This window comes from Alosa sapidissima, chromosome 5 (assembly GCF_018492685.1).
Source record: "Alosa sapidissima isolate fAloSap1 chromosome 5, fAloSap1.pri, whole genome shotgun sequence".
In the NCBI taxonomy this organism is placed as follows: Eukaryota; Metazoa; Chordata; class Actinopteri; order Clupeiformes; family Clupeidae; genus Alosa; species Alosa sapidissima.
This window is the reverse complement of record NC_055961.1, coordinates 21665127-21682451: the sequence shown is the minus strand read 5'-3', so window position 1 is coordinate 21682451 and position 17325 is coordinate 21665127. Positions and strand designations below refer to the sequence as shown.

The following is a 17325-nucleotide window of genomic DNA, read 5'->3' as shown; positions in this document are numbered from 1 at the left end:
AGTGCTTAAGACTGCAGTATGCTACTCTGATTGGATGTCTATGCATTATTTACATGATATCATTTTTTAGCTATTTATGTGCCTGATTCACATCTCACTCATTTACAGTAAATATGTGTAATGTGTAAATAATCATCATCTACAAATACTATCGGCATGCAGGAATCCAAATGCAAACGAGATCATGTCTCAGTTGGCTGCTTCATTCATCTGACTATAGCCATAAAATAGCTGCTCTTTTCTTGCAGCTCTAGAATGTTCTCTTACTAGACTGTTTTCTGTTTGGTCATAAAAATACCAAGCATATTGGAGACCTGTGCAGCACCACCTTCAGAAGCATATAGGGCATGTCAAAGGCCATCTGTTTGTAGACAACACCCTGCACTCCATACCGGTAATCTCTGCGTTGATATGGCAGCGTTTGATGATCCATGCGATTGCAGGTCTGCGAAAATGTATTCTCGAATAAACAACTCCCTCCCGATTTGAGCAAACAAATTTCTTTTTTTCACACATTGAGGGTCAAAATGAAAAGAGGGACACTGGAAGAATGACATATTTTAACTGCCAAAGAAACACATCTGCACTTCACATACCGAACGACAGATCATACATCTCTGTCCCAACTATGAGGATAGCGTCACCACATGGACGGAACGCACCAGCATGTGAGATGACTTGTCCACAAATGTATGGGTCTTTCACCACTGGTGAAATGGACTGTGGTCCATCTGTTGTACAGCTCATTAGACCACTGCTCTGCCTTTGGATACTCTCTGGGCTACAGATCAATCACCATATACACAGGACACTATTTAGCATGAGAAGCCTAGCTGCCTGGCGAGCGAGGTAATGGCACTGGCCACCACGTCACGGCTGAAAGGCAATACAGGCACCCTGACACAAACACATAGATCAGAGAGAGAGGAAGAGATTGGAAGTAAGAAGGTGAGGGAGGGAGAGAGAGAGAGAGAGCTAACAGCTAAAAGAGAGAGAAAGCTAAAAGCTAACAACAGAGTTCCTTCAACCCTCTGCTCTGATGTTATCTCGGAGCTAGTGCCTGGAACACACATGTGAGCTGGGCGTTAGGGGGCGTTTCCTAGACTACTCACTTTCCACTCATTTCATACTGATATTTACATTTCATTTACATGACTCTTCTCTGCATTTGTTTCTGTCTAACTTATTTTGCATATTGTCATGAATGACCCCATATTAGTGGCCTATTATCGTTCGTTACTGGTTATCATTTAGTAACAACTATGCAAATTCAATTTACTTTATGAATGAGTTCAACTTAACTACAACACTATTTATGTGTTATTACACAGTTATTACTTGTCAACTTATTATCTGTTAAGTCTTCCCAGTGGATGTTTGTATTTGGTGATATCAGCACATTTACACGCCGATTTCAGTCAGTTTCCCCACGTTTGTTGTGGACGCCATGACGAGAGGGGGAAAAACGCTGATCTCCGTGGAGCGGTTTCGGCCGATAAAATGAGCGTCTCCATCGGTCGAGGCCCCCGCGGCACTCCCCTCTGATGGAGGCGTGGATGAGGAGGACTGCGCTCCCCTCGCTCTCCACTCCCCCGCTCCCGCACACACACAAACACACACACACACACACGTTTGAAGTCGGGTGAGGAGCAAGGGGCCTGCAGAAGGATCCGAATCAATGAAGGCATGGTAATGAATTATTTCCTCGTTTCAGATGGAGTCTCGAGGAAAGATAAAAGCAGACACCATGCTGCTGCGCTAACAGCCAGCAGCCCCACGAGCGGGTTAGAGAACGCGCTCGAGCTCAAGGACTTGCGCCGCTCTGTGTGGAAGGAATGGTGATGGGAAGTTGTGGTGCACCATGCCGATGGTCCACCTGGCCCATCAATACAGTAAACAGAAACTCTTTACTCTATACTAATTAGATCCAATCTGCGACAGGAGCAATTCAAAACATTAAAGGAGACGGCACACTAATTAATACTTAATACTTAACACTAAGAAGCAATTAAAATGTGTTATAAGTGCCCTTTGTATTATGTTTCTGTTAGACAGCTATGTCATTTACACCTCGATTTTCGATACTGTTCTAAAACAAAGACTGGTATAATATTTGAACATGTTGTAAAAAAATTTATAGACGCTACTGACTTGAGAACACTATCACTGGTAAAACAGAGATCAGCATCATCTGAAGTGACCCTGAATTCATATTTGAAGTAGAACAGAAAAAAGGGGTGAACAGGTGAGTGTTACGAGGTGTATTAATTCGCTGTTGCTTTCTCACTCTCTGTTTGTACAAACACTGCTTTGAGAAGTGTCTCACAAAACACAAAAAAAAAAAACATTATGGCATTATTGCAGTGGCTCCTCGTTGCCATAGCGACAGTCCTTGCCAGCCTAGCTAGCCATCCTATGCAGAAGTGAGTAGATCTTTGGCTTTATTCTGCGTGACAGCTGGCCATATGCACCAGCCGCAGAGGACACATGTATGCTTGCACGTGCTCACACATATGGAAGCTCTCTCTACCTCTCTCTCTCTCTTTCTCTCATACACACACACTCAATCTCACATACACACCTACACCTAGACAAACACACATTCACATACACACGTCCTCTGTCTCTCTTTCTCTCCCTCTCTCTCTCCCCTTCTCTTTCTGTCCCTCTGTCTCTCTCTCTCTCTCTCTCACACACACACACACACACACACACACACACACACACACACAGAGACACACACATAAATACACAAACACAATAATGAAGACAAATGAAGTGCAAGCCCTTGATGTGGTTCTCTGCCAATTGTAAACAGCTGACGAGCAGAATGACCGTACAGGCTCCTAAAACCGATAGGGAATTGAAAGACCTGCTCAGATAACCAATAGGGAAAAAAGACACTGGGCTCCACTATCTGGACAGGCAGAAGTTCCTTGAGGAGACTTTAATGGGAGCTATGCACGGTGTCTATTCATTACACAGTGGCTCTGTGTATAGATGGAATAACCTAAAGCCCGAGTGTGTCGTTATTCTCAACCACGTCATCTCAATTGCTGAAAACACAGAGCGGCCTCAGTGACTTTGGCTGACGGACAGAATCATTGTCTTCGGAGCGGGAGTGTAATTGACTCCTCTCTGGCTAATGTAGTCATTTGCATCCCAGGGAGACCTGTGATCTCCTTGCGATAAGCATACCCTTCTGCTGCTGCCCCGCACTATTGGTCACTATGGAGGAGATTCATCATCGCAGAGACAAGGACTGGCACACGCCGACGGACCCCTGGTGCCCTTCAGAGCCACGGCCAGCCACAGACCTCCGACTATAACCACCCCCTCTACACACACACACACTAGCACATACACACCACACACAGAAACTCATGCACACATACACATGCACACACAGAAACTCATACACCATGCACAAGCACACAAGCACAAGCAGACACACATACACCAAACACACATATACAGACACACAGACACCCCCCCCCCCCCCCCCCCCCCCCCCCCCCCAACCCGCATCCCAAGCCCACCTCACTCAGCAGACCCTTCCTCCTCAGGCCATTACATTCATCTCCCTTCATCCCTCCTTCTCCACCTCCACCCCCCCCCCCCTCCCTCGCTCCCTTGTTCCCCTACTCTCTTGTCTTCTCTCCCCTGACCCGTGCTGCAGCCCCCACCGTGTTTCTGCCACTTGATTAATTAAGCAGATCTGCTGACGGTGCCTGTCAGTGCAGCGCGGCGTGTCCTTATAACTCCGCCGTTAGTGCACGGCCGTGAAAAACAAATAGACCCTCTGCCAATATACGAGACCGGCCAACATGGCACCCAAACCATGCCTGTCCTCACACACTGCTCCTTCTCTTTTGCTCTTCTCTCCATCACTTATTTTCTCTCTTTCCCTCTCTCTTCCTCTGTACTATACCTTTCTCTCTTTCTCTCTCTTCTGCATTCACTCTCTCTCACTCTTCCTCAAATTCAAAGGGTGCTTTATTGACATGACAAAAAAAGTATTTGCATTGGCAAAGCATCAATGCATAGAAGAATGCATAGAACGAGATATTTAGATGTATATAAACATCTACACAGGTATAAAGATTCTATAGAAACACTCTTTCTCCCTCTCTCTCTCTTTCTCTTTCTTTCTTTCCCTCTCTCTCTATATCTCTCTCATACACCCTTTTCTTCTCTCCTTGCTTACAGATGAATGTAGCGTTCACCTTTCCAGTCAGCTCTGCTACAGTACAAAGACTCCCAAATGTAATGGGTTCTCACAGCATTTACAGCAGGCACTAACACTCACACCACATCCCTGAGCGCTCAGACACACACACACACACACACACACACACACACACACACACACACACACACACACACACACACACAGACACACAGCCCACAGTCTTTTTCAGGCAACTGATATACATGTGAGAGCTGCGGAAACTCTTCCCTCCCTTTCTGATAACAGAAATCATATTAACGCAGCACAATCTAATCCACAGCCTTGGCCTGGCTAGGAACGCTGTGTCTCTCTCTCTGTGTGTCTCTGTGTGTGTGTGTGTGTGTGTGTGTGTGTGTGTGTGTGTGTGTGTGTGCCTGACTGTGTATGTGCATGCGTACCTGTGCGTGAGTGTGTGTGTGTGTGCCTGACTGTGTATGTGCAAATTGTGAGTGTACGTGAGTGTGTGTGTGTGTGTGCATGTGGGCCTGTGTGTGTATGCGTGTGTGCGTGTGAGTGTGTGTGTGTGAGTGTGAGTGTGCGTGTGTGTGTGTGTGCGTGCGTGGGCCTGTGTGTGTGCGTGCATGCGTGTGAGTGTGTGTGTGTGTGTGCATGTGCGTGCGGATGCATGTGTGTGTGTGTGTGTGTGCGCTTGCGTGCGTGCCTGCATGCGTATGTGTGTCTGTGTTATCGGCATAGCCCTGAGAGAGAGTTCAGCTTTATCTGTGTGCATCCGCTGGCCTCACAGCAGGGATGTCCTGACTGTGCATCTTTTTTAAGCGCCACTCTTTCCGCAGCTAAAGCTATACGAGAGGCTATTCCAGCGACTTTATTCCTGGCCTGCTAAATCACCGTATTAATATGAATTGACGTTAAATAAATGTTACACACATGTGCCCGCGTCCGAGCTGAAGCCGGGTAAAACAGATCCCATTTCGATATCGATCCCTCGGCATCCTGATTCAGGGGCCAGCGTGACATCTTCCGTCAGATTCTTGACAAATGCTAGTCATCCCGTCAATGCTTCAGCGCTTGTGTGTAAAATGAAATTAATGATTATCATAATCTATAAAAGCCGCTTCTACAGCACTGTGTGGAAACTCAGTCAAAAGGGGAATTATTTTGTGAGCCACACACATATACACATAGCTGGATGCCACAAAGAGACACCTGCACTTTTTTATTATTTGGTCTGAAGCCCCTGGGATGAATATCACACAATTGTGCCTCCCAGGATCGTAATGTTCTGACTTTCACACACGGTGAGGTCCTCCAAAAAAGCACACCAAAAAACAATGCCCCCCCCCCCCCCCCCAAGCCCCCTCCCCTCTCTACGGTCCAGCATCTAACCTTGAATGGGGGATGCGCTCAGCACCATTTTATGAGTCCCTGCTCACTCCTTCACCTCTCGGCATGACCACCTTGTGGCACCCTGTGTGTGTGAGGCGATGGCAGAATCGTGGTGGCCCATCTGGACGGGTGGAGGAGGCGGAGGAGCGGTGTAATGACAATGGCGATTCCACTAAAACCAGTCATTATGGCAGTTAATGATCGCCAGGCTTAATGGACCTCTGCTTTCTCTCTCTCTCTCTCTTTTTTGCGTGCGTATGTGCACTTCTAGTGCTGGGGCTTTGAGAATGGCCGCACATAGCAGTGCTAATGGAATGATTTATCTACTCCGTCGAATCTGGACGTTCCAGATAATTGCTGGCCCAGCTATCCGTTTGGAGGATGAAATTGTTTACGTTGCTCTGAACCATGGTGCACAGAGAGGTGCATGGAGACACCGGAGGGAGGGAGAGAGAGAGAGAGAGAGAGAGAGAGAGAGAGAGAGAGAGAGAGAGAGAGAGAGAGAGATTACCAGGGTTTTTGGTGATGTCCAGGAGCAGAAGTCTGATCATCACCAACCATCAGATCCCATCACATCACATCGCAGAGCCATGATTTGGCTGCATTAACCCAAATGGCCAGGTGCTTTAGAGGGACGGCACAGGTGTCCGGAGGTAATAAGAACCGACGCATTAGACTGGCAGTGGGACATCCGGCCTCCAGCCCGGGGCAGATTTATATCAGGGCTGACCAGAGCCACAAACGATGGTGACAGGATGGACAGAGGACCAAAATGGAGAGGAGAAAGAAAGCGAGAGACTCACGGAATGCGGTGTAGAACTCGTGGAGCGTAAGGTGGCTGTCATTGTTGTAGTCGTCGTAGCGGATCAGGTCCTGCATGGTGCACTCCAGCAGGCTATCCTCCAGGTGCTCCCTTTTGGATATCTATTGAAACGTAAAATCACTCTATCAAAGGTCACGTCATGTAGTGCAGGGAGTATAGTATAGTAGTATAATATAATAAAATATAAATATAATAATAGTATAATACAAAAAATGCCCTGACATCATTTTAGTATTATACTTTAAATATTTCCCCAATACACACTGCATTGAGGTCTGCCCTTGAAAGCAGTTTCTGGCCTATTGTTGTGCATTTTGGCTCTGCTGAGTGAGGTCAGCCTTGGCATCGCATTCACACCCCCTAAATGATCTAAACTGCCTGTGGTAATCCAATTCTCACTTCGGCCCGTGCCCACCTGTGCCAGCTCCTCGCTGCCAAGGTGCCCATCCCCGTTCAGGTCCAGGTATTTGAACATTACGTCCACTAGGGCCCTCTTCTGCTCCATGCCATTTCCGTAGCTCTCTTCTTTACGCATAACGAGGCCCTTGGGCTGCATGTCCAGCAGCAAACTCTTCAGCTTGTTGTACTCCGTCATTGTACATGATTCACCTGTAAGGACACAAAAAGACAAGAGACTTTGAAGGAGAGAGAATGCAACAATTTGGCACTTATTGAATCGTGTCCACCCCCCCCCCCCATTTAAATAAGCAACTAGGGCTGCTACCACCTTCAAATTAATTTTCATGTAGCCGACAGATAAACACACCTGGCGTTCCAGCTAGCCAAAAAACCTCCTTAATACTGCTTTAAACTGATGCGGTTAAACTGCAGGTGACCTCCGGGGCCTCCAGCCAGGTAGCAGCCTGTGGCTGAGGCCTCCTCGTGCTGCGGTGTGCCGAGTCTATGAAAGCGCCGTCTTTGAATTTCACATCCGCCAGACACCGCCTCCACGCGGGGGGTCCGATTAATTACCTGTAATCCTCCAATTCACGTGAAGACACAAAGCAAACATTTTCATCTTCCCAGACATAACAACGTTTTTTGTTTTCGTTTCGGATTATTATTTTCCTCCCCTCCCGGCCCACCACCCCTCCCTCCCAGATCTCCCTCATACTTATGGCGGCTTGGTTGGACGATTACCATTCAAGCACTGCCTGTAATCCCACATTACTACACAAGACTCTCTGTGATAAGTACACGGCGAGGGGGGGGGGGGGGTTGGTCGTGTGGTGGGTTGGAAGCAGCCATGATTAATCAAGTGCAACCGGGGAGAGTTTATTCCTTACGCAAAATAAAATTATGCAAACATGGGCCACCCGCTGGGAGGCCCTTTAGGCTGATGAAGAACGCGGGAGATCGGGAGAGAGCCGGAGTGAGGGAGCTGAGACAGAGAGAGAAAGAGAGAGAGAGAGAGAGAGAGAGAGATGACAGGAAGTAGGAGGTGTGCATGTGTGATTGGTGTAGGGAGAGAGAGAGAAAGAGAGAGAGAGAAAGAGAGAGAGAGAGAGAGAGGGAGAGAGAGCATGAAAGACCCAGCTGGTATGAATAAGTCATTAGAGCTGTCCCCCAGTTGCTGTGAGGAGTGGCGTGTGGCCCCCCACTGTGAGGAGCGGGCCGATCGTAACGCCTAATTCAGCTAGATTTCAACACCGATTACTTCTAATGAATACAAAGAAGGGTGCACATGGCTGGCACTACAGAAAACCTCAGTAAAAATCTATCATCCTCATAATACACTCATTTAACATTTAACACACCCACCAAACTGTTGTGAGCTCTAAGAAGTGCTTAATGCTGGCATAGTGATATTAAATGTAAGATGAGGTGCATGACCTCTGGTTACTGTAAGCCATTGGAATCTGGTCCTCAAGTTAGAATATATTATGCAAGCATATCTTCAGTTTTCTGGTCTTGTGACAAGCCATCACTGAAGCAAAGGCAAGACACATGCAAAGGCATTCTACGTCCAAGTTTTCAGATATGATCAGGAACATGAAAGGAATTCGTTGTTCAAGTTTTTAAATATGACCAGGCACATGAAAGGCATTTGTTTTCAAGTTTTCAAGTATGATGGTGTATATGTGAAATCATTGCCCTGTGGAAGAGGCCAGTAGTTAAAGGAATTCATTAGTCAAGTGTCTTAATTATCTTCTTCTCTTTTCTGAAACCTCCAGCAACACCATCCCATATCTACTACACCTACTCTTTCTACTCTACTCACACACAAACACACATACACACACACACACACACACAAACTGTTTCACAGCTGTTTCTTCAGGAGTCTAGGAACGCATGTGTCACCGGTGGACTGTGATGAATTGCGATGCAGAAGGTGATGTATTGAGGCCTTTTATTTTTTAAGTGTGCCTGTGCCAAGCACTCAAATCCCGCTTTGAAATTCTTTATGGAGTTAACCTCTTTCTTTCATTGCCATGGTCGTCTTGTTTTATGCTCTTCACACAATCACTGTAGTCTTCAGTTTGAAGAAAAAGAAAACAAATGCATCTCCCCATGTGTCATAGATCGCCAAATACTGTATATGGTGTTCCATGTTCCATGTTGGCTGTCAACATTTGATATTTGTGATAGAACGGTGGATCTCATTGCTAAATCACAGCAATGATGGATAAGAATTTAGAACTATATTTAGAACTATATATCACACAGTTTAACTCATTATTTAGGCTTGGAACCACTGTTTCACAAAGGGACTTCATATAATTTGACATAAGGTCATATGCCACCTGGGGTCAGAAAATAGTACAGTAGATCATTCTCCTCTCTGCACACTCAAACATAAGGTGAATCAATGGGACTCTGAACCTGTTCTTTCCCAGAGAAAAAAAGTGCCTGGAATCCTTCCACGTGTTAATGAACTCTATTTGCGAGGAGTTTACCTGTAGAATTTGGCAGGCTCTTTCTGTGCCAAATGACTAGAGCCTGATGAAACACATTGTGAAATTGTCAGCAACACTGGCACGGTCTCCACTCGTTTACATTAAAAAAAAAAAAAAACACCCAGTAATTGTTCCAGGCATCTGTTCAGAGGGCCTGCCTTATATGATAGGCTACCTTAGGAGGTGGTGCCGCCTGCTTCCAATATAGAACCAGCTGGAAAACTGTAGGCTCTAAACCTATTTCTTTAACTCAGGTTATACTAAGCATATAATTGCATTTGCTGCCTAATGAATGTGTATGTATTGTTAAGTTTTACTGCAATCACTGAAGCATTTAAATACCTGTGTGGACATGCTGTTAGCTGGCAATACTGTTCCGTGCAGCTGACTTTATGTGTAGTCATCTTACATAAAATGGAAACCAACAAGAATATATAATTGCATACAACTCCATTTTTTTACTCTCTGCGACACCATGGAGTGTCCCTGCTTTTGTGTTTTCTACCTCCCTCTCTCCCTTTGCTACCCAGCAGAGTGTAATAGAGAGAGTTTTCTTTTGTGTCTGTGCCACTCGGTTCTCTTTGCCTCTGGCTGTGGTTGTATTCGGTGCCAACCAAATCAGATTAATGGGGAGCAAATTGTTTGGATTCGACAAAGAGCCCTTCCATGCACACAGCGTGGATGAAGCAGACTGGGCGAAAGTCAGGGCGAGGTGGGGGTCGGGGGCTGGGAAGGGGGGGGGGGGTCAATTCCGGAACGTTTTCGGGGAGGTTGCGGGCGGGCTCACGCCAGTATGCTCATTCAAGCGTGAAGCGGAGAGAAGACAGTCACGATAAATACACTCTCGAAGAAAGCTAACTAACCCCCCCCCCCCCCATCCTCTCTCTTTCTCTGACTTTCTCTTTCACTTTTTCACTTTTTCTCACTCTTTCTCACTCTCTCTCTCTCTCACACGTTCTCTCTTCATGGGGCCGAATCTCATTATGTGTGCTGGACAGAGGAGTAGGAGTAATAGTGCTGAGGCAGGGACACAGAGGCAGTCATTAGCCACATGCTCTGCCTCCAGCACCTCACAATGGTGTAAATGAGACCGTGGTGTGGGATGAGAAGACGCTGGCAGAAAAGCTGGGGTGGTGTGATAGGTAAGAGGGCTGCTTTTAACCCACGCCCACCCCTTTCTTCTTGCACCATCTCTATTACGGCGTCACGTCATCCACTTATCTGCCTTGACATGGTGCTGTTTTAGATTACCGTACTGTTTTCCTGTCTTGGTGGAGGAAGCAGAGGAGGAATGCTAATGGCAGGATTTCAGGGCAGGAAATTCCATTAATCTTTACGCGCGCAGTAAGAACTGGACTCTTTATCGGCTTGATGATCCCACAGTTAATGCACTTGATCCGGCAAAAGGAAAACTTGGCTAAAGTGCATAATCTCACCACGCCATAATGACTTTTCACAGCCAGTTTCAAAGAAACAAGACGGCCACCGTGGAGGAGAGTAATAAAAGAATAACAATAACAAACAAAAAAGTAAATCTCATACAGTTGAGATCAGACGCAGCATTAATACTATTTTAGAGGCTGAATTCTTGACAGATATCCATACCACAGCTCCATGAAACAGCCTCAGGAGTAGTAATACAATTAAGTGTGTTAAATCAGAGCCCAGCCATAACTACCACTACTGGATCTCCCGAGTCCACACTTACTGTATTCTCCCGATGACAGCCGTGTGGTTGAAAAAACAATTCCACACCACATAAAGGATACCAAACCAAAACAATCCTGACACTGCCACAGCTAATAGATTAGGAGCACACACACACACACACACACACACACACAAACACACACAAACACACACACACACACACACACACACACACACACACACACACACACACAAACACACACAAACACACACACACACACACACACACACACCAGTCCAGGTGCTGATTGCATTCTTAGCATCCATGTCTCCCCAGCTCTGCAGGGCTACTGTAATGCGTGGTAATCTTCTCACCTGCAGCACCGGCTCCCCAAGCTGGGCCTGCGCTCTCTGGGGAAAGAGCAGCTTAAATGGCCTGGGCAGCAGCTCTGGCAGCCGCCATGAGCCGTCGCCATCTAAAGCAGCCGCAGCAAGCAGCAGCAGCAGCAGCAGCAGCAGCAGCAGCAGCAGGCCCCCCTCTCTGAACAAACTGCCGTCTTTAGCCTCTGCTGGGCAAGTGGTGACATTGTCCGGCGTGTGTGTGTGTGTGTGTGTGTGTGTGTGTGTGTGTGTGTGTGTGTGTGTGTGTGTGTGTGCGTGACGTCTGAAAGGACAGGTGAAGGCTTTAAATAATCAGCAGTGCTGAGGAGAAGCACGGTCATGTTGGAGGTGTTGTATCCTGAGGCATGTCATATCTGAAGAGTGAAAACACTGCACAACAGCTATGGCACCAGGCTGGTAAATGAGTCAAACTGACACAGTCCGTTTTTTGTGAAAATATTCTTCAACTTCAACTAATTCCAAAAGTATTGCTTAGTTATATTGATATAATTATTACAGTAATACACATTTTTTAAATACAAAACACTACCCTTTTTAAAGCAGTGAGATAGTGACTCAATCAGTTATCTTGGAATCAATATAGCTCCACATGGTCAAAACTCCAACTGTTCCGTATTTATTTACAGATATTTTTTGCTAGTCACTACCCTGAGACACCATTAATGATTGCTGTACTAAACAGAATGTTTATCTCTCTTTGAAACAGCCCCTGTGTGTTTTTTAGTATTTACCCGGGCAGCCATTTGTTCTGTTTCTGAGTTGACCTAAGGCACAATGGGACAGTCTCTCTGGCAGTCATTTAAAAACCTACAGCGCAATGAACCTGTCCTGAATGTTAATAATGGGTGATGGTACATATTTTGAGTTGAGAGTACGCCAGTTAAATGTGACCACACTGAAGAGTTTGGACCAACATCCAACCAGAAATACAGTAATTTCCTGTGTATTAGCTGCATTGTGTATGAGCCACAGGACAGGGTTTTATGCAAGTTGAAAGAAACAAAACCATATTAATACCATATTAATTGCCCCCATGTATTAACCTCATAGCTGAAGAAAGCATGAGAAGAACAACATGGCAAAGGGAGTGGCCTGACATGAAGACATTTCGTCAAACAGTAGCCCCTATTTAGAAAATCAACCCCTGTCTACTGAGCAGTCTCCAAGGGCTGCAAGGGATCATTTTATCACATTTCTGCACAGGTAAAAGCTACAGTAAAATTGACTGTTAGCCAGGTATATACATCTCACAATTTTACTCCGACTTCTGTAATCTGGAAATTGTCAATAAGCATGTGCTTGGAATTCTGATTCTAACCTCCCATATCATCATTTAGGCATTCATCTAAGGCAGCTCTTGAGGTAGTGCTCATCTCTACCCTCTAATCTAGCAATAATATCTATCAAGGAAAAGCCTGATCTTTCAGACCTGTGGAGATCAATATCATAGGACGTTATGACAGATATTAATGTTCAGTTAATACTATCATACTTTCCTGTGCTGTTCACTCGCTGACATAAGAGACACCTTTAATCTGACAGGTAATATTTTAAAGTGCATGAATCATACATAGCACATATTTCAAAACATACGTCTAAAGCCATCAAAACAAACTTGGCCAATTCCATCTCCAGAGAAATGCATACTGAGTCTCTTAATAAATTCTTACATACCTGTCACTCAGTGCTGAATCATACTATTATAGTCTCCGAGGTGCAACATATCGAATTTAAAATGAATGTATTCCTCCCCTGCTCTTCACCTATCTGTCCTTGGTGTTGGACTCTGTTGACTCTATTAGCACAGGCACTGGAGAGGGAAATGCAGTCCTGAGGAGAAGATAATATTCCAAAACAGCAACCCCAGCAGCAGCAGCAGCAGGGGGGACGGTTGAGATTCCCCTGGAGCTAGCGTCTCTTGTGCAGTCCTTCTATGATCACTCAGGAGCTAGCGTCTCTTGTGCAGTCCTTCTATGATCACTCAGGAGCTAGCGTCTCTTGTGCAGTCCTTCTATGATCACTCAGGTGACTAATTTGAGCACACCGGAGAAGAGGAGTTCATTGACAAAAGCCCATAATTAAAACTTACGGAAAAAAATAATTGCTTTATCTCCCCACACATTCTCTGTATATGTCAGGGGAAAAGACAGGTAGGGACAGGGAAACAATACACCCTGACAGACAGCTCTGAGGACAGGTGAGAGGGAGAGCGGGTGTAACCACATGTGTAATTATCAAACATTGTGCTGTGGTAGACCACGAGGGATGGGACCTAACACTACAGTACTGCGTACTCTTTTTATTTGAGCTGACCCAAAAGTAGCTTGAGCAGCTCTGCCCTGTTCTCAATACAATACAGGGCACACATTTGAATAATTTTTTAGCGACATCATGCAGACAGTCAGAAGAAGTGGTATTTCTCTACAGAACAATGGCTCCTACCTCTGATGTAATGGCACAATATGGCCGCGTCATTAGAGAAGCAGAGGCATCTCTGCACCTAGTATCACACTTAGTCGCGGGTCAGGCCGTGGCTGAATCATTAGTAGGCTGCATTGTGTGATAACTGTCTTAAAAACTGACAAACGCTTCTGCAAAGGAAGACTCCATTTTGATAAAAATCACTGGCAGAAACTCTCAACATTCTCCATTTCCCATCAAAAGTATAGTTTATCATTTACAATAGCCTCCCAAGGTAGCTCAGCCTGAAAACTGTATATTGCTGAACATTCATTGTCCTGGGTTCAGTGAGTCTGCATTGCATGACAATCCAAAATATACTTCATATATTTTTTTGAGTAGTTCAGTTTTTATAGAGATAAAGGCATCTGTTTCTGCCTCAAGCGGAAGACAAGTCTCTCTTCTGTGCAATATAAAATGGCAACGCTGATATCTACTGGCAGTATCTACATAATCATGTCACGCTTCTCCCATGAGTACTTGAGTTTCAAGGGAGGCTGTCACTGCATCTCGCTCCCCCCCTCTCTCCAGTGCTATGGCATCTCCTCTCCCAGGTCCTCTGAACGATCAGTATAATTAATCACCAGGGAAACAGACAGGCTAAAAATATAGCCAATTACCACACCAAACAGAGAATTAAGAATGTAGTATCACTTAGGTCCTCTTGGGGAATAAAAATGGACAGAAATTAATAATTGTCAGATTAATAATTCATCACGCCACGCAGAGCAATCCAAAGACTAACTAATTACACACGACTCACTGGCACAACAACATGCAGTATGCTTTTACATTTTAATCAACTTCAACCATTACCACACACTAAAGAACTTACAAACTATGTTTTAAAGACTCAACTTTAAATATCAATATCAGAACAAAAAGCAACTTCTGTTTATATTTTTACATGGTCCTCAGCACAAAGAGGGATCCTGTCTCCATCAATTGTTTTCAGTTGTTCAGAATCTCTCTGTCAAAGTCAGACTATGCACAAAAAGCACTCAGATCTCCCTCTTTCAGACTTGGTTACTGTGTTTGCTAAAGGCAACACAGGTGCAGACACCACCATTCTAAGATGTCAAGCCTAAAGCTAAAGAAACCAGGTACAGTAGATATATACACTGGCCTGTGCTATGCACTCAATTTTCTGGACCAGTGCCAGATCCTCACTTCCTTCTGGGGAGGCTCTATGATGTCAGAGTTATATATTTGTGTGTGTGTGTGTGTGTGTGTGTGTGTGTGTGTGTGTGTACAGTAATTCTACGACAAACACTCAGCACCAGGGCACAGGACTACACAAGAGCAAAGAGTTCTAGTTTAGCACCATGTGATCTCATAAGCCCTGTTTACCTCATCAGTTCACAAGGCAAGTCACACTTTGCTAGGATGGTTCTCCTATTGGCTATCTACAAATGATCTGTTTATAAACAAACTATCTGTTGAGATTTTGTTAACAACAATTTACAGTTAAGGTAAGGGTTAGGGGTTGGGTTTGGGTTTGGTGAAGGTGATGTTCAGTGAACATTTAGAAACATCAAACTCAACTATCAACAAACCATCTATAACACCTCTGTTGATGGTGGGCTATCCAAATAAAGTGTTAGCCACTAGGCTACTGTACTTAGTCCATCCTCACTCAAATAAATCACACCTAATAAGGACTAAAATGAAAAAAAAAAAGGTTTAATGAAAACTATTACCATTTGACATGAAAACTGTGAATTCATTCTTACTTAAATATGCCCAAGTGACTAGTCCCAGCAGCACACTTACTCTAAGAGTGGGATTATACTGTGAATCTATCATGTTAAACTGACTATTGTCGACCCTTTCATAAAAAAAAAATCCTTGCTGTTCAGAGGAAAGTTAAAAGTATTTCAAAGGCCAAATAGAGAAAAGGGATGAACAAGTTCTGAGGAAAAGACCATCGCTTGAGACTGCTTAAAATCGAGCTGACGCTGCCCAAAATTTAATTGGCAGTATATCTGGCAATATTTTACATGAAATGCAGTGTTAGATGGCTAATTCATCTGTGCGGTCTCATTGGTTTTCCTCTCATCTGCTGAAGGAAGTGATGTAACACATTAGAGGCTGAAATTAAAGAACAGTAAAAAATAATTGGAGTTTTAGCTCAGGCTGCCCTCACAAGACCCGGCATATGGGACCCAGAGATCAAAGAGTTGAATCTGGTTGCTGCCAGGAGAACAGGTGTCTCTGCCGAGTTTCGGAGTATTCACACAGAACGTCTTTGTTCCCACGGTACAGGGAGTGCTGTGCCATGACCACTGGCATTATGGGAATACACCATCAGGAGACACAGGCATTCAGGAGCCTAATTAGACACAGTCAATGTTATAACAGGGTACTGATTGATACTGGCTCTCCGTTAACACGTCTTTGAACCTCTGGTTTGCAACTTGGCCCAACTAATGATTTGAGATGCTTTGAAAGGCAATGGCGTGCCTCTCTCATTGGTTTCCCAATGTGAAGGATGGCATTAAGGATGTAGGATAATGAAATACTGTGATGAAAGTACAGGACTAAACCCATTTGATTTGGAATGCAGAATGTCTTGTTATTTCTGAGACACCTGACACAACCATGGCCATCAACCATAGCCATCTCATCAGCCATAGCCATAGGTATCTCCCCGCATTAAAAAAAAAAGTGGCAAATCATACCCTGAGGCAAACAAACACAAACAAGGTAGGCATGTCAGAAAGCATTTGTCCACACCCGGACACACAGTGCTCTGCTTATTCTTATGAGAGGAAACTGTGATCTAAAGTCACTGTTTTCGCTCACACACGTGTGAGTGTTGCCTTCTGCTCGAGCAGATGCCCTGTTCAAACCTGTTCAAACTGCGGAAACACAGACACTGCCAGTTACCAATCACCTTATGATTTAATAAGGGGCTGACTCTTTGACTTTGTTTATTTTTTGTCTTTTTTTTTCCTGAGCTCTTTCTAATCCAAAATTTCAATGGTGTGTGTCTGGGCTGTCGGCTTGCCAGAGGATGTCACCCCCAGCCAGTAAATAATGTATCTCTCTCCGAGCTTTGCTCTGACCCGCAGGGAATTCCCCAGATGTCTCGGCACCTGGTTATACATTTTAAATGCTGCCAGTTGACATGCTTGCTTGCTTTAATTTACAATGGAAGTAAACAGGTCTAAACTGCACTTGCTTGGTGCAGTGTTAACAATCCTGGTGTAACAGCTGCTAGATACTGAGTGGTATTGGTGACCACAGTACTGAATCAGCCTTAGTTAAAGTTTTTAATGACCTCCTCATCGCTGCCGATAATGGACATATATCAATATTGGTCCTCCTGGACCTCAGTGCTGCCTTTGACACCATAGACCACAACATACTACTCCACAGGCTTGAACATTCGATAGGCATTAAAGACTCAGCACTCGCTTGGTTTAGATCATACCTTTCTAACCGCAGACAATTTGTACAGGTTCACAATAAACCGTCTACCCAGACTATGGTAAAATATGGGGTGCCTC

General features: G+C 44.9%; 1 protein-coding gene across 2 annotated transcripts in view; it reads right to left on the bottom strand.

Moving 5' to 3' along the window:
* Nucleotides 1-17325, bottom strand: part of fstl4 (follistatin-like 4) — a 120070-nt gene that overhangs the window by 27969 nt on the left and 74776 nt on the right. For both annotated transcript variants that reach the window (XM_042093440.1, XM_042093441.1), the window contains exons 5-6: nt 6817-7010; nt 6382-6502 (exon numbers count right to left, since the gene is read on the bottom strand). In XM_042093440.1, coding sequence (XP_041949374.1) covers nt 6382-6502; nt 6817-7010 — 315 coding nt within the window. The remainder of the gene's footprint in view (nt 1-6381; nt 6503-6816; nt 7011-17325) is intronic.